Below are 20,224 nucleotides of genomic sequence, written 5' to 3'. Positions count from 1 at the left end.
GTGGGTAAGGAATGATGAAAACAATAAGCCCAACAACTGAGGAACATCAGGTTGAGAAGGGCTGGTCTAAAAAAATTTAGACAACAAAACTCAAAAATCAAAGAATGATAAAATCGTCTGTGGTGACAAATTGTTATGACAATCCCGGGAAAATGATGTGAAATGAACATCAACCACAAGGCAACCCAAATTTCAGATTTGGGGTTCAGTCTTCAACTCATGATAGGATTTTTATTATAACCCTTTAATCCAAGTGCATCCATGAAAGTTTAAAGTCTTAAAACTGTGCATGTGGTTTTATGTAGCAGGAGCCCTAAATCAATGATAAATGCCTTGGGAAGCTGGGCACAGAAGATTAGTTTCCAATAGGTGGAAATTAATCAAGGAGAGAAGCAACCTAGAACTAAGGAGAAATTTCCTGGCAGTTAGAACAATTAATCAGTGGAACAATTTGCCTGCAGAAGTTGTGAATGCTCCAACGCTAGAAGTTTTTAGGCAAAGATAAGACAACCACTTGTCTGAAATGGTATAGAGTTTCCTGCTTGAACAGGGGTTTGGACTAGAAGACCTTCAAGATCCCTTCTGACTCTGTATTCTGTTCAATTCATCCATAGATGAGCAGCTGAATGACCAGAAGCTCCATGAAGACAATGTAACGGAAGGAAAGCATCTCATCAAAAGCCTGAAAGAGCCAATACGCCACGACACCTTTAGCAATTGGCAAGGACTTTTCTGTCCCATTCTGCCAGGCCAAAGATATCAGCATGTTCATTCCTCTTCCCCCCACACACTCGTCTTCCTTGATTCTCCCTCCTTTTTAAGGCAGCAATTCACTGGGAAGGGAGACGGCCAGTTCCATGCATTTCATTGCTGAATCACCAACCCGCTAATGTAGGAGTTTGTCTGCAGAAAAAAACAAAGGGAAAAAGTAGATGAAGCATCTCCGACCATCCAATTAACCAATGTTTAAACCAGTGGTGGGCTTCAAAAAAATTGAGAACCTCTTTTGTAGGTGTGGCCTACTTTGTGGGAGTGGCTTGCTGGCCATGTGATTGGATGGGCGTTGCCAACTTGTAAAATGTGGTGAAACTCACTTAAAGCTCTTGCTTAGCAACCAAAATGTTGGCTCAGGAACTCTGGCATTTGAAGCACGCAAGTCTTAAAGTTGTCAATTTACAAGACCCTTGCACCCCTAACCCTTTAAAAAAAACCCAGGGGTGTTCAAACATGACAGCTTTAAGACTTGTGGACTTCAACTCTCAGAATTCCAGTCATGTTGGCTCAGGAACTCTGGCAGTGTGGTACGCTCAAGAAGTGTGCAAGTCTTAAAGCTGTCAAGTTACAAGACCCTTGCACCCTTTAGAAAAAAAAAACCAGGGTGTTCAAACTTGACAGCTTTAAGACTTGTGGACTTCGACTCCCAGAATTCCTCCTCTCGCTCTTCATCTTGATGATGTGCGGACGGGCGGGGGAGGGAGCTGGAACTGGTTCTAAACGGCACTGTAGATTGTGTGGAACCTCTTCTACAGAAGAGGTTAGAACTGGCAGGAACCCACCCCTGGTTTAAACCAAACTTAGCATGTGGATTAAACATTTTGGGTGAACACAATCGCAGGTTCCCACCAGTTTCTCTGGGGTCTTCCCCATTTCCAAGTTCTTTACCATTGTCTGGTGGATCCACCCATGGAAATCATTAACCTTGGTATAGACTCCAGGCTTATTGGCCAGGGCACAGCCTGTGCCCCAGCTCACAATGCCGCACAGCCGCCAACGTGACACTTGTGAAATGCCGTCTTCGCACATCAAAGGGCCACCACTGTCCCCCTGTCAGATGGAAGAAACTCAGTTAAAGGAAAACCTGCGTTGACGTGATCTCCTCACTTCCCTATTCACTGCGGTGCTGTCCCAGAATTCAAAGCCCACGTGGCCTTGCTGTCTGGGGATGATGGGAGTTTTAGTCCAGCACACCCGAATGTCCTCAAGTCAGGGAAAGCTATGATGGTGGATAGGAACAAGACAACAAAGAAAGTTTAGGAACAAAACAGGAAGCGAAAAGAGTTCCATTTCTTAGGTTTGGAACATTGCACGTAGTCCTTCTTACAACCCTAAGCCCACCCATTAGGGTGTGTGTCATGAAAGATGTAAAATGACCTCTTTTGTGGAAGTCATTGTGTGAACATCGCGGTTGTTAAGTGAGCCAATGGTTCGTTATGAGTGTACAGAGGGCCTGAAGTTTGGTCATATGACTCCAGAGGCAGCCTGACCATTTGAACTTCGAAACTGGGTTATATGTCTCTTTTTTGGGGTCGGTTGTAATTCATAATGGTCGCTAAGCAAGTGGTTGTAATTTGAGGACTACACAATCAGATCTTCTGGATTAACACAATTCGGGAGTAAAAAGTTGAATAGGAAATGCTCCCCCCGATTCTGATCAGCTGAGGCGGCACAGTGGTTAAATGCAGCACTGCAGGCTACTTCAGCTGACTGCAGTTCTGCAGTTTGGCTGTTCAAATCTCACCGGCTCAGGGTTGACTCAGTCTTCCATCCTTCCGAGGTGGGTAAAATGAGGACCCGGATTGTTGGGGCAATATGCTGACTCTGTAAACCGCTTAGAGAGGGCTGAAAGCCCTATGAAGCGGTATATAAATCTAACTGCTATTGCTATTGCTATTCTTCTCTGCTGTTGCTTTATATTTAAAAAGAAAAAGTTGCATCCAGTTCGGTGGTCCTATACAGTGGTGGGATTCAAAAATTTTTTACTACTGGTTCTGTGGGGTGTGGCTTGGTGGGTGTGGTGTGGCATGGTGGGCGTGGCTTGCTGGGCGTGGCAGGGGAAGGATACTGTAAAATCTCCACTCCCTCCCAACTCCAGGGGAAGATTACTGCAAAATCCCTGTTTCCTCCCGATCAGCTGGGAGTCGGGACAGAGGTGGGTTGCTCCTGGTTCGGCCCAGTTCAGCCGAACCGGTAGTGGAATTCAGGACTGGGTCGCAGAACCGGCAGCGACCCAGGCCTGCCATGCCCCTGAATTGGTTTCTTCGCCGCCGCTAGGCTGCCACCATTTTGGATTTTAGTGACTGCGTATCAGGGGTGGGTTTCTCGCCCCGTTCCAACCGGATCGGTTGGAACGAGGCCGGCGGCGTCCTCACGCACGCACGCGGCGCGTGCGTCATCGCGTGCACGCGCGCATGCGTACTAGCGTCTGCGCGATGCTCCAGCTGCTCCTGGAGGATCGCGCAGGCGTTCTGCGCATGCGTGGAAGCGCGAATTCAAAAAACCGGGTAAGGAGCGGGCGCGGGTGTGCGGCGCGCGCGGGCGGGGGGGGTTCGCCGTTCCCGGAAGTTACTTACTTCCGGGTTCGGCGACCAACCGGATCGCAGGGACCGGTGCGATCCGGTCGAAACCCAGCCCTGCTGCGTATGCAGTCCACTGTAAACTGTTCACTGTAAATTGTTCACTGTAAATTATTCTGTGCATGCATGAAGAACAATTTACATTGAACAGTGCACAGCATAGTGCGAACCAGTAGTAAAAATGGCAGCAACCCACTCCTGACTTGGGAAGGCAGAGAATAGATCAGGGAGGGGGAGCAGCCAGAGTGGCATTTATCGGTTCTCCGAACTACTCAAAATTTCCACTACCGGTTCTCCAGAAGTGGTCAGAACCTCTGGTCCTATGGAAAACATAGTGTCTATCCCTGTGTTCTCCCTCTTGAAGCCTTTCAGATGTATTTGGCTATAGCAGCATACACTTCCAATTGATCCTGATAATGTCCAGTGAACACCAAGTTAAAGACACTAACTTTGAGAACTTCTTAACCACAACAACTTTAAAATGGGAGGACTTCAACTCCCAGAATTCCCCAGCCAGCATGCCAAACTGACCCTACCTGGCAAGCATCTGTGCCTCCAGCTGCAAAGCCAGCACAAAACATCCTGGGCCTTATCTGACTGCCGTAGTAATCGGGGCCATTGCAGACACTGGTGCTGATGATGGGCACACTGGCCTCTTGAAGGACGTCAGACTGTTGGCCTACAAAGAAGGAGAAGTCAGAAGCTGCCTTGGTACAAGAGAGCCTGGTGCTTCCATCAGCTCAGTACCATTTTGCAATGGTTGGCAAGTTCTCTCTTGATGTCATGCTTCCCCCCAGGCCCCAATGTAAACCTGGGCTCTTCAGCCACGCATAACCTTCTCCAGGAACTGCCTGAATACAACCCAAGCAAGATGAGACTCTTTATTGCAGAAAAGAATGAAGCCATATAGACAAAAAGGTAGATCACTGCAGTACATAGAAATTGAACCCTTACATGCTGTATTTTTTGGAGTATAAGACGCAAGGTGGCGCAGTGGTTAAATGCAGCACTGCAGGCTACTGCTAGATCAGCAGGTCAGCGGTTCAAATCTCACCGGCTCAGGGTTGACTCAGCCTTCCATCCTTCCAAGGTGGGTAAAATGAGGACCCAGATTGTTGGGGGCAATATGCTGACTCTCTGTAAACCGCTTAGAGAGGCCTGAAAGGCCTATGAAGCGGTTATAAGTCTACTGCTATTGCTATTGCTATCTTTTTCCCCTCAAAAAAGAGGCTGAAAATCTGGGTGTGTCTTATACACCGAATACAGCATTTTTGCCTCCTGTAACCCCGCCCCTTCACCAAAATGGCTGTAAATAGTCCTTCTCCCTTCCTGAATTAATTCAGAAGGGCTGAGAATTACAGTTCATCAACATCATTCTAGAGTCATGATGGCAAACTGTTGTGATTGACCATGGGACTCCGATAGCGAGGGACCCTATGAGTCGGCTCTGGAAGATGTGGAGGACCCTGGGCAGGGTTCAGACTCCGAGCAGTGACCAGAGAAGCTGGTTGGCCACCAGGAGCACCTGAGGCATGTAGCAGTAGTGAAGATCAAAGGGAGTTTGTCCCTGACGCCAGGCAGAGGAGGGCGGAGAAACGAAGGCAGCAATTACAGAGACAGACTCATAGGAGATAATCAAGCCCAGGTGGTTGTGGTTTGGCTCCTCCCAAGAGGTATATAAGAAGACTTTGGGAGGAGACCTTTTGCAGGACACAACCGTTTATATCAAGCTGGAGAAGCTCTTGTGTGTATTGTATCTCTTATCTGTGGGAGTCTGGGTTGCTGCCAGCGTCTTGTCTGTGAGTAATTACTGTGAATAAAGCGTGGCTAACAGTAAGCCTGTGTCGGCGTTAATCACTGGACGGAGGGGTGTCAGAACAGCGAACCTATGGCATGCTTTCCACAGGTGGCATGCATAGCCGTCTCTGCGGGCAAGCGAGCCGTCACTCTAGCTGAGGTCCACCATGCATATGTATGTACGCCTCCCACTGGCTAGCTGATTTTTGGGGCTCTACCATGCATGCATGGGGGCAGGGCGCATGTGGGAGATGCATGCATGGAAGGCGGGAGGGATGTGTGCATTTGTGGGGGAGGTGGGGAGTGTAGGGGGAGGGCATCGCGCCCCCCACAGCCCATTTTTGCTCCTAGGAGGCTGCAGGAAGATCTACTAAGCCCAAAAGAGGTTTGTCTTCCTTTCTTTCTTTCTTCCTCACTCACTCAAAAAGCAGAACTTTTCAATCAAATTAAGCTCACACACAACTTGGCTGAGAACTCCAACCGTACAAACACTACTGCCATCTCGTGGTAGCAAGAGAACCTTACCATAGTATTGTGTGTTGCCCCATCCCGTCACGGTACAGATCTTGCCATCCACCAAAGTCTGCCCCAGTGCTGGGAGGCAGATAGGCTGATAAATTCTGTAAGCAAAAAATAATAAAACTAAAACCTCAAAAACACATACGCTATCTTGGGTAGGATTTTTTTCTTTCTCTGGCTCACGGTCATGAGTGGCAAGTTGCTTTGGTGTATTTTTCTAAAGTTTCAAAATTTCTCCTTGATGTTGTTGTTTTTTTAACCAATTGGAAGAGACAATTTATGAATTAAAGTAATTCCTCAAAGGAAAAGTGTTTTTCAATGTTATTTTCACTAGAGGGTGTTGGCCTTCCACAACTTTAGGGAGAAGATGACCAGGGGAATGTCGATATCTCAGGGGGGTTTAAATTTTTTTTAATCCCACCTTTATTATTTTATAAATAAGGCGGCAAACATACCCAATACTACTTTCTCCTCTATTCTCTTGTACCAATGTGAAGATGTTGCACACAAATAGAGAATGGGTGGACTTTCCATTGTGATGTCATAACCCTCCCAACTCCTGCCCAGTAATATTCTCACTGTCAGCGTTCCAAGTAATTCATCCACCAAAAGCAGAACTCCAAGGCAGGTAGATTCCTCAAAGGACATGTTTATTGGATACCTCAGCTAGTGAAAACCAATTCTGAAACTTTTCTCACATTTGTGACATAATTAAAAGCAATTATTCCCCCCCCTAAGTATTACCGGTGACAATGTCCAATTAAGTTTGATCAAGGGTTCCGTAGCCATTCCTCTCCTCCTCCAACTGTCACCTGTTGACCTTGGTTCCAACGAGATGACCTTGGGTTCCCATGAGAAAACTTTTTGTTTTGACTGCTAGCCACTCTATCTACTTCCCCCTCTCTCCCCTCCCCTCAAAGTTCGTGGGCAACTATGAGGCAGCAAAAGATGCCTTCAGACAGGTTTCCCTTCAGAGTTGACACTCACCATTGAAGAGGAGTGGTGTGGCCAAACGAAACAAGGGCAATGTCATTGCTGTTCTCCTCACTATTGGGGTCCCAAACGGCCTGTATCCACCATGGTACACAATGCTGGCTACGTCCATCTGTAGCCCCTTGATGGATTGTTGATATACGCACCCACGAATACCCGCCAGCGGTTCACTCACGCGATTCTCCTCCTGCAAGGCAGACCCAAAAGGAGGTGGTTGGTCAGCAGGTGGATCGGTGGGGACTTGGATTTAGTGATCCCTAGGAGCGAGTGCAATCTAACAGGTTTGATCAAATTTATTAAGGAGTAGCGGCTGGCATTCAATATCACAAGCTGAATTTGATTCGTTGTAACCGTGGTTGGGGCTGATGATTTTTTTGACAACGGCTTGTTAAAAAAAATCAATAGCACCGTATTTTCGGAGTAATAAGATGCACCTTTTCCCTTCAAAAACGAGGGGTGAAAAATCTGGATTGCATCTTATACACTGAATACAGCATTTTTTCCTCCCGAAGAGCCCCACCCCCTTCACCAAAATGGCTGTGCACAGCCTGTAGAAGGCTTTCAGAGAGCTCCTGGGGGCTGGGGAAGGCAGAAATGAGCTGTGGAATGAGCTGCCCCCGGAGCTTCGCATAATCCCTGACCTCCGGATCCTTCCGACATGCCCTAAAAAGTTGGCTTTTCCAGCAAGCTGGCCTGGCCTGAACAAATAAAATAAATGGATTGATTTAAATTGTTAATTTAATCTAATTTTTAAAAATGTTTTGTTAATATTAATTGGTTTGTTTTTTGGATACCTTATTTAATTTCCTTTTTAACGTTTGTAATATGTGGGGGGGTTTTTAATATTGTACGCCGCTGTGAGCCTTTGGGAGAAGGCGCATATAAATCCAATAAACAACAAACAAACAAACAGAAATGAGTGTGAAAATGGTCTGGTTTTGCTCAATTTTCCCCTCCCAGTCCCCAGACGTACTCTATAAGCCTCCTAAAGGCTATGCATCATTTTTTTAATGGGCCCGTTTTTGTGAAAACCGAGCCAGTTTTTGCTTGTTTTTGGAGGGGCAACACCCAGGAGCACTCTGCAGCCCCCTGAAGGCTATTTGTGCCCTCTTTTTGAAAAAAAAATGGGCCCATTTTCACGAAAAAAGGTTGTTTTTCGGAGGTTTGCAGAGTGCAAAAACTTTTTTTTAATTTGCCTCCTCAAAACCTTGGTGCTTCTTATAGCAATAGCAGTTAACTTATTACCGCTTCAAGGGCTTCAGCCCACTCTAAGCGGTTTACAGAGTCAGCATATTGCCCCCAACAATCCGGGTCCTCATTTTAACCCACCTCGGAAGGATGGAAGGCTGGCTGAGTCAACCCTGAGCCGGTGAGATTTGAACAGCCGAACTGCTGAACTGCAGTCAGCTGAAGTAGCGTGCAGTGCTGCATTTAACCACTGCGCCACCCTCGGCTCTCTTATACTCCGGAAAATACAGTATGTATCTGGATGTCATTCTATACACATATCTAGCCCGGGACTTACTCCGGAAAAGCAGTGAGCTGCTGTACACTACCCATTTCGTTTGAGATGATGGAGCCGCCACAAAGATGTGTCCCATCGTAACGTAGGCTGACTTGCCACGGCCATTTCCCCAAACCAGCATCTGAACCGCCTACAATCCGTCCAACAGATAACTTCCTGCGTCCACAGTCTGCAAAGCATCAATAATCAATACCTGTTCTGATGCAATCTTGCATCCCACATAATTGTCAAGTTTACAATTTTTTATTCGCATATGAATATAAAATAGAAAAGCAAATAGTAAGAAACAAAAGGGAGGGAAAAGGAAAGAGAGAAGTGTAAAAAAAGGAAGGTTAAAAAAGAAAAAAAGGGGGATTGACTTCCGACTCCCTCATGGTGCAGAAGAGTAAGACAGTAATCAAACCTCAACTTTTTACTTTTCCATAATAGTGTAAACTAGCCATTTCTATAACAACAAATCGTAGGTCTAATCAGATAAGAACCCAAAAATCAAAGTTTCGTTTTTCCCCACCTCAAGCAAAAGTCCAGAGAAGTGGTTTCCAAGTAAACAAATGTTGTTTTCTTTGATCAAAACGTCGGTTAGAGCCATTTCTGCTAACTCCATCAACTTTTGTGCATCCCACATAACTTCATGAATGAAATCTTATTCATGAGGACCCAGGATATTACATAACCCTGCCGAGTGCTTGTGATGAACCAAGAGCTCCAAAGGAGACACTGGATTTGAGCAAATCAGAGGACAGGAAAGCCGGACATAGCATATGAATAAGAGAAGAATCTGAGAAAAGTGAGAAAGAAAGATGTGAATTGGAAGGGGGCAGAGAAAGACAATTAAAGATTCCCTTGAAATAGTTGTGAATTTCATACCTTGGCAAAGAGTTGGCCAGGAACCGGCCTGTCAGGCATTCACTGTGAGAAAGACAAGAAAATTCAGTCTACGGAAGGAGAAGTAAAGAGGCATTATCAAGAAAAATAGGAACTCCCAGTTTTTGCAGTTTTGAACTTTCAGTGGCATACAGACAGTAGTGGGATTCAGCCAGTCCAAGTATCATACAGAATTAAATCAGAGTCCAAGGCAAAATGATCTTTTTGTTCAAATTTAATAACACAGATGTGCCTAAGATGTCTGTCTTATTAAATTGGAACAAAAAGGATCATTTGCCTTGGGACTCTGATTTAATTCTGCATGATACTTGGAACGCTGACACCCGCACCTATTCAGGAGAACCGGTTGCTAACTTTCTAAGCAGTTCGGAGAACCGGTTGTTGGAAGAAATCTCCTTTTGTTTTCCCCCCACTTTACAGGGATATCCTATAAGGAAGGCAGGAAGGAAGCATTCTGGTGTTGTTTCTAGCCTCATCTTTATTGCCCTGCTTACAGAAACTGCCTCTCCGGTTAACCCTTATTACATTGCACAGCTAAGGCGAAGCGCCCATCGACCTGAGTGACGTTGAGTTGGCCACGCCCACCGGTCACATGACCAACGAGCCTCGCCCACCCATCTGGTCATTAGGGCAGAGACCCGGTTGTTAAATTATTTGAATCCCACCACTGCATACAGAATATATCTAGTTTTGATTTTTTTTTTATGATGACGGACTGATTACATTCAGTTCCCAGGGATCTTTCATTATAGACTTCAAGTTCACCAACTGGTCTCCCATGGAAAGACAAGACAATTTAGGAAAAGTAAGCTAATGTTATTTCTAAGTGAGTCCTGGACCAAAAAATATTTTTTTTCTTCCCCCTATTCCCTACTTATCTTTCCATTATTTTTTTATTTTCATTGTATGTTTATATTTTGATAAACCAATAAAAATGTGTCACCCCTGGCAGGAGTTGCTATATCTAGACTGCAGTACCCACCATTCTTGCCCATTGCCCCTGCTGAATGGGAATAATAGATGTTTGCCATGTACATTCAAGGCTGGGGAAGGTCGATGTATTTAAGCAATTAAAAAGCGGGAGGAAGGAAGTGGTCCTCACCACGACAACAATGGCGGTCTCTGAGCTTTTGCACAAAAGGCAGGCGAGAGTCATCCACGCAGAAGTAAGCCTGATGTTCCATTGGCACCTACTCTGTCTGCATCCAGGACTGAATGGGAGAGAGATCTGGAACAGAGACAAATCCAATGAACTTCAGCATACAACCCATGACTTGTAAGGTTGCTTAGAACAGGAGTCCCCAACCCGATCCATGGACTGGCAAAGGATTGTAGCACATCAGCTACCACTCTACACAAACAAGTGAAGCCCCATCTGTGAGATGCAGGCAGCACACGAAGCCATCGCCACCTGAAAGCCCAGCCATTGTTGACTTCAACCAGGCTATCTTTGCTGACATCTCTCACCTCCCCATTTCAAGCCCCTATAGACCTTGTCCTCACAAGCCAGTTTTTGGTGTACCTGACAAATCCCATCTCTTCGCAACTAAGAGCTGCCACCTGGGCATCAGATGAAGAAGAACACAAGAGCCTCCACTTCCCTTCCGTCTCATCATATAAGGTCAGGCGCAGGTCCCTCGGAATTCACCTGAACTGAACAGAACAAAGGTAGTGATAAGACAGGAGTCCTGCCTGCTATGGGTTTGCCCAGGTTCGGGAGAACCCATAGCTAAAGTTATGGCTGGTTGGAGAACCTCCAAATCCCATCCCTGACTGGCCTTGCCCACCCTGTCCCAGCCCTCCCACCCCAGCCCTCCCAGGAGTCTCCACGCAGCCCATTTTGGATGCGAGGTAAGTGCAGGGCCTGTGCGGATGCTCAGCAAGTGGGGTGGCGGGAAAATGGGCCTCCGAAAGTCCCGGAAGGCATGAAACGGGCCTGTTTCCCGGCCTCCGAGGGCCTCCAGAGCCTGGGGAAGCAATTGTCAACCTCCCGGAGGGCGCGAAGAAAGCCTCTGGAGCCTGAGGAAGGTGAAAACATCCCCCCCTCTTCTCTGTGGTGCAGGAGGTCGACAAGGCCAAACCCAGCATGGCCACGCCCACCCAGCATCCGGGCAGAGAACCCGTTGCTGACTATCCCTGCTCCTTTGTGGCCCCCAGGTAGACTGGCTGATCTGTTTCTGAGCTACAGCTGCTTTTTAATTCAGACTGGCTGGGAATTGGAGAAGCTGTAGTCCCATTGTTCCTGAAGACATCAGGCTGGGAAAAGGTGAGCTATGTCACAGGTGTGGGGAGTGTCCACAGGCCTTCGTCACATACTCACCCATATACAAGCTTTCCTTTTCACTGCCAAGCACAGACACCACTGCAGGGGGTGATAAGAAGGTTGATTAGAACATCGCTCAGCATGAGGCAATGGCAGCAGAAGCAAAATCCATGATCTACAGAAGTTAATGCTTGCTCTTCACGGCGGGGGAAACTTTGGAAATAGGGTGGTTGGACTGAGAGTGACAGGCTCAAAGTCACCCAGGTGGCTTTCACGCCTAAGGCGGAGCTAGAACTCACAGTACCCTAATGATTGACCCAAAGTCATCCAGCCAGCTTTCATGCCTAAGGTGGAACTAGAACTCATAATCTCCTGGTGATTGACCCAAAGTCACCCAGCAACTTTCAATAGATTAGATTAGATTTATTTGGCTTGTATGCCGCCCTATTCCCGGAAGACTCAGGGTTGGCTAACAATAAGAAGGGGAGGAGGTACAAAAATAAAAAATAGAAAACAGCAATTTAAAATCAGCAACAATCATAACCTCGGATGGGGCTGGATAATTCAAACAGCTGCAGGCCTGCCGGACAGCCAGGTCTTAGTTGCTTTGCGGGAAGGCCGGAAGTTAGTAAGGGGTCCGGATCTCAATGGGGAGATCATTCCATAGGGCCGGAGCAGCCACAGAGAAGGCCCTCCCCCAGGGAGTCGCCAGCCGACATGTGGCCAGCAGATGGAATTCGGAGGAGGCCTAGTCTGTGGGATCTAATAGGTCTTTGGGAGGTGACTGGCAGGAGGGCGGTCTCTCAAGTAACCAGGTCCGATACCATGTAGGGCTTTAAAAGTAACAACTAGCACCTTGAAGCATGTCTGGAGACCAATGGGCAGCCAGTGCAGCTCGCGGAGGATAGGTGTAATGTGGGTGTACCGAGGTGCACGCACAATCGCTCGCCGCGGCTGCATTCTGGACAAGCTGAAGTCTTCGAACACTCTTCAAGGGCAGCCCCAAGTAGAGCGGGTTACAGTAGTCCAGTCTTGAGGTGACGAGGGCGTGAGTGACTATCCGAAGGGCCTCCCGGTCCAGATAGGGTCGCAATGCCTAAGAAGGAACTAGAACTCATAGTCTCCTAGTGATTGACGCAAAGTCACCCAGCCAACCTTCGTGCCTAAGACGAGACTAGAACTCACAGTCTCCTAGTGATTGACGCAAAGTCACCCAGCCAACCTTCCGTTCCTAAGACGAGACTAGAACTCACAGTCTCCTATGATTGATGCAAAGTCACCCAGCCAGCTTTCGTGCCTAAGAACGGAACCAGAGCTCAAAGTCTCTTGGTGATTGATCTAAAATCAACCCATCAGCTTTCATGCTTCACTATTGTTGTATGCAATGTTTTTCATTTGTATGCATACCCCCATGTCCTGCCAACCTGTAAGCTGGGAATCACTGGTTTTATTGCTCATCATAACGACCCCAATTTCTTGACTGGGACTCATCCAGTTGCGTCCAAGGTGTTTTGGGGAGGGGGGATATATACCTGTTTAAATAAAGAAATAAATTTCTCTCTAACTCACAAGGCATCTTACCTATTGCCCAAATCCCAGCTCCGATTCCAGCCAAGAGCAGGAAGGTGCTGGCTCCCACTGCCATGGCTTTAGGCAGAGTCCAGCTGCACGTTTTAAGTTCTCCTGAAAGGTAGAGAGATCGTCAGACCAGCAAAGCTCAGAGCTGTCCCCGCCAGGCAGAAGCAGGGGTTCAAAACACCCTCCCAGATACCATTAAGAACAGAGAGATTGATTTCCCTCCAAATTAGGGAGAGGAAATGGAGAAGAGATGGCAATCATGCAAAAATGACTTGGACCTGCCCCTGTGCATAAGGCCAGCCTAGGATGTTTGTCACCATCCTAATACGAAGGTCTTGAGGAGGGGTATACAGCAGTACCTTGGTACTCATCGTTAATTGATTCCAGGAGGCATAATGAGTGCCAAAAATGATGAATACCTAATCCATAAGGAATAATGTAGTGAGTCACAAGGAAGCCAACACAGACAAGTTGACTACCAAATAAACAATGAAGAAGGGACAAAATTTTCACATCAAAATGCATCGGTGCCAAATTTGATGAGTTTCAAAGCAGTTGAGTACCAAGGTGCCACTATATACACACACACACACACACAGCATGCTAAGCCAAAAGCAAACAAGCCATATGACATGGTGAACCGGGTCTACACTATACTATTACAATATTTAGTTTTCTAGATGTTCTTCAGAAACTCCACCTTTGAACCTAAAACAAAAATGAGAGGAAAGAAACCATTATTATTTGTTATTATTTAACAGATTAGTTGATAACCCGGCATTGCCCAAGTATTTATTTCTAGAGGGGAAATGTCCAGACCAAATGTATGTCTAATGTTGAAATTCCCCCCCTTATCAGAGGGAGCATTCTTGTGGAGTACTGTGAAGCCATCGCCATGGTAACACTCCACTGTGCTGTACAGTAAGAATCCGTTCTAAGGCACAACAGGCAGTATCTTCACACAATATAACCCCAAAGGGTGTTAGGGGTGTCTTAACCCCACAGTATTTGTTTCCAGAGGGTAGGTCATCTGTGTATCAAGTTTGGTTGAAATTGCTCCAGAGTTATGCTCCAGATAGATAAGAGAGAAGGTGCCTTGTGAGCAAGCAGTGTTGCACTTCTCCTGAATGCCTGAAGATGTTCATCTTTAAGTCCTGCTCAAATTAGGAAGAGTGGTGGGAAGGTTGAGTATTTAGAAGAGGAAGTAAGATGTTGGGGTTTTCCATTCCCCTCTCTATTTCTACAGTTCAACTCACCATTTTTTTTCATCCATTTCAAAAACAATTGTTGTTTGGAAGTCCAGCTCTTCAGCCCAGGGGCCTTGGTGGCTAGTCCCCAAAATCCTAAAATCAGAAAGGAAGAATGATATAAGCCTCTTTTCCTTCAGTAAAGCTACAAGTCTCTTTTTCTTCAGCCAGAGTTGACCTATGTTCCTCTTAGAGCTGGCAAAATTCTACCTGGAATTTCCTACTAGCATTCAAACATCTGCTGTTATTTAGCTTCTACTATTTAGTTATTTTATTGTTGCTCAGGTACGCTAAGTCGTGTCTGGCTTTTCATGTTCTGACCTAGGCTTCCCCAGCAGCACGAAGCCGAGCTCACCCCGATAAACCCCTTTTATTTAATTTATAGTGAATTCATCTCCAGCAAAGTCCCGGCCCAACAGTTTTTCAAGACAGTTCGCAATTGACGACCTTTATCATGCTTGGAGAGTGGCCAGACTGATATCTTTCAGATGCCGCAATACTCGGCAAGAATGCAGGAATGGACTAATTGTCTCCTGCAAACACCCTCCCCTTTTGCTCCTTTTTTAAAATATTTTTATTTTTACATAAACACAAACACAACATAACACAAAGAATCCTCTTTCTTTACCTACTACAGAAAGTGTGTCAATTGGTTACCCAAAGCTTTTGTACATCTCTTCCATAGTCATCACCTATAATTCATATCAAATCATATATTTTTAAATAAAATATATTTATAGATATTACTATCATCATACCCCAATTTTCATTTGACTTTAATTGTTTAACATCCGTTTGCATAGAATATTCCAAAGTTTAAGACATAACCACATAATGGCATTTCGTTAGCTATTTCCAATATCATCCAATAACATTAAATCCTTATGACCTGTTCTAAATAAAAATCAATAATATTTAGTAACCAAGTTTCTAGTCCTCCTTTCCAAATCCCTGTTACAATTTATATCCAATTTCATTTTATTAAACCAATACACACACACACACATACATACATACATACATACATACAATCATTATCATTATCAATCATTTGCTCCTTTTTTTATTCCCTATGGGAGGGGCCATTCACTGTCCACTTGTGGCCTTACTCCAAGGTTGACTCCTGTTCCTTAGCTGTTCCCTTCGTCTGGCAATTCTATGCATGCACACACTGGGAACAGGCTCCAGATGTTCCTCTGCCTCACTGATGTCTGACTCCAAAGGCAGCTGTTAACTGTCGGACAGCCCCAGCCCCCTCTCTGCCTCCAACACAGAGCCCTCATCAGAGCCTTCCCCAGACTCCAGGACTGGCCCAGGGTTCCTCCCCAACCTCCTCACTGTCCGAATCTGCTGCTAGCATGAACTAGCATTCCATGACTCTATGGGCCATTGAATGCCAGGGTCCCCTGACCTCCACAATCTCCCAGAGTTTTCCCCAAATTTATGTTCATATTTAGTTATTTGGGATTCATTCATTCATTCACCTCGCCAAGGAATAGTTTTGCCTTCCAGGTTTCTACTGAAGCCTAAAACAACATCTGGATCAGAGTGGGTTCCTACCAGTACGCACCTATTCGGTAGAACCGGTTCGTCAAATCTACCGAACTGGTTGGAAGAGGTTCCACCAGTGGACCCAGAAAAGCAGGCCCACCTACAGAAGAGGTTCCAAAAATGTTGAAAACCCACCACTGCCACACACACACACACACAGAGACAGAGAGACAGACAGACTGACAGAGAGAGAGAGAGAGAAGAAAGAGAAAGAAAGAAGAAAGAAAGAAAGAAAAAAAGAAAAAGAGTGAGAAAGAGATGAAAGAAAAAAAGAAAAAAGGGACAGAGAGACGGAAGGAGAGAGAGAGAGAGAGAGAGAGAAAGAAAGAAAGAAAGAAAGAAAGAAGAAGAAAGAAAAGAAAGAAAGAAAGAAAGAAAGAAAACACCAACACATGGCCGGCAAGCCACTCCCACCAGGTCACATGGCCGGCAAGCCACTTCCACAAAAGAGGCCACACCCACAGAGTAGGTTCCAAAAAAAATTGAAATCCACCACTAATCTGGATTGCTTCAGTGTACTGTCAGAGGGCTGTTCTGCTCGCACAAGAATCAAAACCTTCTTCTATATCATTTTTGGACATGCGCAGTCCCTATGCACAGGACTGGATGCTACAACCTGACTTGCCTCGAGCTTCCTCAATTAACTTAGCAAAACACACTACCGCTCTGTGGCTGAAGTAGCACCATTCAGGCGCCAGAAGAAGCTGTCAGCAAGCCGGAAGGAATCTCATGATTTGCGGGTCAAACTGACAGTGCTTAGTCTCATTCTCTCTCTCACACACATGCACAATATACACAACATCCAAAAGAAGTCCCAAAGATGCTTTTTTTTCAAGAGGCAACCGGACTTTCTGGTTTATTTTTTCCTTTGAGATGTTTCACTTCTCATCCAAGAACTTCTTCAATTCCTCAACTGAAGGCTCCACACTCATTTTTGCACCACTCGGGTGACCCTGATGACACAGATAATCTCCAGGTGACCTATGACCTGCTAAAGAAGGCAAATGACCACTGTCTGCAGGACTATATAAATCCTTCCATTTCCCCACCATCCAGTCAGAGCTAAAGAAGCTTGTCATGTTTTGGCAACACTTGCATAAAAGGCTAAGTCGCTGAGATTGCGTGGGGTGAAGGGGGCTGTGGTTGTGTGGATGACCCAGCATGTTGTGGGGTCCCTTTGGGGTTCCTTTATTCAGCACATGATGTGAATCTAGAGTTCCCCAAATCAAGCAAGTGATGTGAATCCATCCAGATTGCCGGCCACAGTCTTAAGACTGTTTTACGGGGAAGAACATATCCAAATGCAGAGACAATCATACATGACAATCTTTTCACAAAAGTATTCACAAGGAAAGAAGACATTAACCTTGGAAATGGAAGAATTGCATCATCCACCCTACCTTAGCTACATTCATAGAATACTCCAGAGTAGTAACTGAAGGGATCAGAGTATACATTTGATGAAAAGGTGAAATTTAAAAATACAATGAATCCTTTATTGCTGTGGACTTAATAGATCAGCTTTCTAAAATGTTTGGAAATCCTCTTTACTCTCAGCTATTTAAATTGTAAAATTATCAGGATCACAGTCTTCAGAGTCTCAAGAGCCACACGAACCAATGGCACTGGTTCAATATGGTAAAGGGGTCTCCTGCTTGAGCAGGGGTTGGACTTGAAGACCTCCAAGAGAGAGAAAGAGAGGGAGAGGGGGGGGAAGAGAGAGAGGGAGAAAAACAGATGAGAGAGAAAGAGAGAAAGAAAGAAAGAAAGAAAGAAAGAAAGAGGGAGGGAGGGAAGGAGGGAGGGAGGGGGAGAAAGAGAGGGAGAGAGAGGGAGAGAGAGGGAAGGAGAGAGAGAGAGAAAGAAAGAATTTTGAAAGAGGGAGAGACGAGAGAGAGGGGAAGGAGGGAGGGGAGAAAGAGAGAAAGAGAAAGAGGAAAGAGGGAGGGAGGGAGGGGGGAGAGGGGGGAGGGAAGGAGAGAGAAAGAAAGAATTTTGAAAGAAAGAGAGAGAGACGAGAGAGCGGGGAGGGGGAGAAAGAGAAAGAAAAAGAAAGAGAAAGAAAGAGGGAGGGAGGGGAGAAAGAGAGGGAGAGAGAGAGGGAGGGAGAGAGGGGGGAGGAGAGAGAGAGAAAGAATTTTGAAAGAGGGAGAGACGAGAGAGAGGGTAGGAGGGAGGGGAGAAAGAGAGAAAGAGAAAGAGAGAGGGAGGGAGGGAGGGGGAGAGGGAAGGAGAGAGAAATAAAGAATTTTGAAAGAAAGAGGGAGAGACGAGAGAGAGGGGAAGGGAGGGGGAGAAAGAGAGAGAGAGAGAAAGAAAGAAAGAAAGAAAGAAAGAAAGAAAGAAAGAAAGAAAGAAAGAAACAAACAAACAAACAAACAAACTTTGGTTATCAAGGCAGGGCAACCAATTCTGCGGGTTTTCGGGAGAAGCGGGACTGGGCGATTTTGCACCCTCCTCACCTGGTTCCTCCACCGCCTCAACCGCTGCGGGGCAACTCTGCACAGCGGCGGGGAGCTCGCCTTCTTCCAGCCCAGGGAGGCGCGCTCTTCATCGCCGGGACGGGAGGCGCTGCAGGCGGAGAGGCGCTTCTGCCCGAAGCAGCTGAAGATCCCTCCTGGACGGAGGGCGGAGGGCGGCCAGGAGGACCGACAGATCGCAGGAGGAGCGAAGAAGGAGGGAACGACGCCAAAGGGGAGAAAGTGGGAGGGCGGGGCCAGAGGGCGGTGGGCGGAGCTTTGGCTGTTTCGATAGTCCGTCTCTAAAGCAAAGGGCTGAATGGGGGAAAGGTCAGGACGCCGAGGTTGCGTGTCCAGTTGGAACGTCGGAACCGGTCCCAAGTGGGGAAACCTCCAGGCCGGGCTCCTGGCTTTTCCTTGGTTCCTAAATTAGGGAGCCAGGGCGCATCTCAGCGGAGCATCCCGGGCTGAGGATGCAAGCGAAGCAAAGTTGGGGTCTCCAGCGGCGCTGAGTCTTGACCTCTTCCAGGCCCGTCGACCCTCCTGCCTGTCCCGTTCTTCAGTGGAGGCAGCAGCAATGAGAGGGTGTCAGCGGGTCTGGGATGCCAAGGCTTCGCGGCGAGGCCCCTTCCCCAGCCCAGCAGGCTCCCGTCGGGGATCTCCGCTTTCAAAGACAGCCGCGCACAAAGAGGGCTGCGAAGAAGCCGCCGCCGGTTGGAAACGCACCTTTTTAGAGGGGCGTCGCTTGGCGAGGAAATCAGCTCCTTTCGTCCGTCACCCTCTCCCGTCCCCGTCCCCGTCCCCGGCTTAGTCCCGCTGCTTTCTCAAAGAGACCATTGTCCGGGCCACCTGAGGACGCACCTGGGAGCCAAAAAAACTTGCACCAGCGAAAGAGGAGGAGCCGACCGCAGCACAAGTCACACACACACACGAGAGGAGGGGAGCGAGGGAGGGAGGAAAGGAAAGAGACGGAGGGAGAGATGGATTGAAGGAGGGAGGGAGGGAAAAGGAGAGAAACGGAGGGAGGGAGAAACGGAGGGAGAGACAGGGAGAGAGATGGAAGATGGAGGGAGAGAGATAGAGGGAGGGGAAAGGACAGAGGGGAGAGATGGAGAGAAAGAAGGAGGGAGTGAGAGAGACAGAAGGAGGGAGAGATGAAGGGAGAGAGAGATGGAGAGGGGGGAGGGAGAGAGAGAGAGAGACAGAGAGAGACAGAGACAGAGAGACAGAGAATGAATTTGTGACTGAGGAACTGCCTGGATAAATCCCTGCAGTTTTCTTGCCAAGGTTTCTCAGAAGTGGTTTGCCATTGCCTCCTTCCTAGGGCTGGGAGAGAGTGACTGCCTAAGATAGGACTAGAGTCCCACCTGTTTCTCAAACCCCCTGAATAAGCTGCAGTCCCTCCAAGCAGGAGATAAATGCAGGTTTCTCCCCAGCAGGCAAAAGGCCTGCTTTTGAGTGTTCAGCTCCTGGTGACTTTATGAATAAGTCCATGTACAGAAGTGATTGGGTTGCCTTTTCCCAAGATAAGGATTTTTTTGGGGAGGGGGTCTTTTGCCCACCCTCCTGGGATCTCCTGGTGGTGTCCCATCCTGCTTAACTCTTTCCAAATCTGCCTGGATTCTCCCCAGAGGGCAGCAGAACTGCTTGACCACAAAACTAAATTGGATCTGATTAAATAAAAGAGGCATTAATTGTCAGACAGATTGGAACCTGATAATTTTATTTTAATTTTTTAATTTTAAATTGTATCTCTTCTTTATTTTAACTTTTATTTTTATTTTTGTTTCTGTAAGCCACCCAGAGTCCTACAGGATTGGGCGGCATATAAATTTATTAAATTGCCAAAAATTGCCAATTGATAAATACAATTATTAATTATTCAGCCGAGTTTGCATTCAATAAAAAAATAAAAACCTGCAGCTTTCCTGAAAATACTACAAAGCTAACAGTCAGAGTTTGCTTAATATTTTTTTTAAAAAACCCAGGGAAGGGGAAGGGGAAAAAAGGAAGGGAAAGGGAAAAAAAGTAAAGGAGAAAGCAAAAGAAAGGGG

The 20,224-nt window shown here is 46.6% G+C and overlaps 1 protein-coding gene across 1 annotated transcript; it reads right to left on the bottom strand.

The window, feature by feature from the left end:
- Window positions 1-211: 211 nt before the first annotated feature.
- On the bottom strand, window positions 212-19,038 carry HPN (hepsin). Its single transcript, XM_032227715.1, is given in 18 exon segments — window positions 212-903; window positions 1,663-1,824; window positions 3,890-4,032; window positions 5,676-5,770; window positions 6,651-6,729; window positions 6,732-6,800; window positions 6,803-6,846; window positions 8,188-8,356; window positions 9,055-9,067; window positions 9,069-9,122; window positions 9,796-9,845; window positions 10,175-10,241; window positions 10,243-10,300; window positions 10,595-10,718; window positions 11,393-11,434; window positions 12,917-13,018; window positions 14,170-14,256; window positions 18,174-19,038. Coding segments are annotated over 17 exon segments (1,323 nt in total). The 5' UTR covers window positions 14,183-14,256; window positions 18,174-19,038; the 3' UTR covers window positions 212-864.
- Window positions 19,039-20,224: the final 1,186 nt, after the last annotated feature.

The sequence above is a fragment of the Thamnophis elegans genome, chromosome 12 (genome assembly GCF_009769535.1).
Source record: "Thamnophis elegans isolate rThaEle1 chromosome 12, rThaEle1.pri, whole genome shotgun sequence".
Classification (NCBI taxonomy): Eukaryota; Metazoa; Chordata; class Lepidosauria; order Squamata; family Colubridae; genus Thamnophis; species Thamnophis elegans.
Note: the sequence above shows the minus strand (reverse complement) of the source record. Positions and strands in the feature narration are given on the sequence as shown.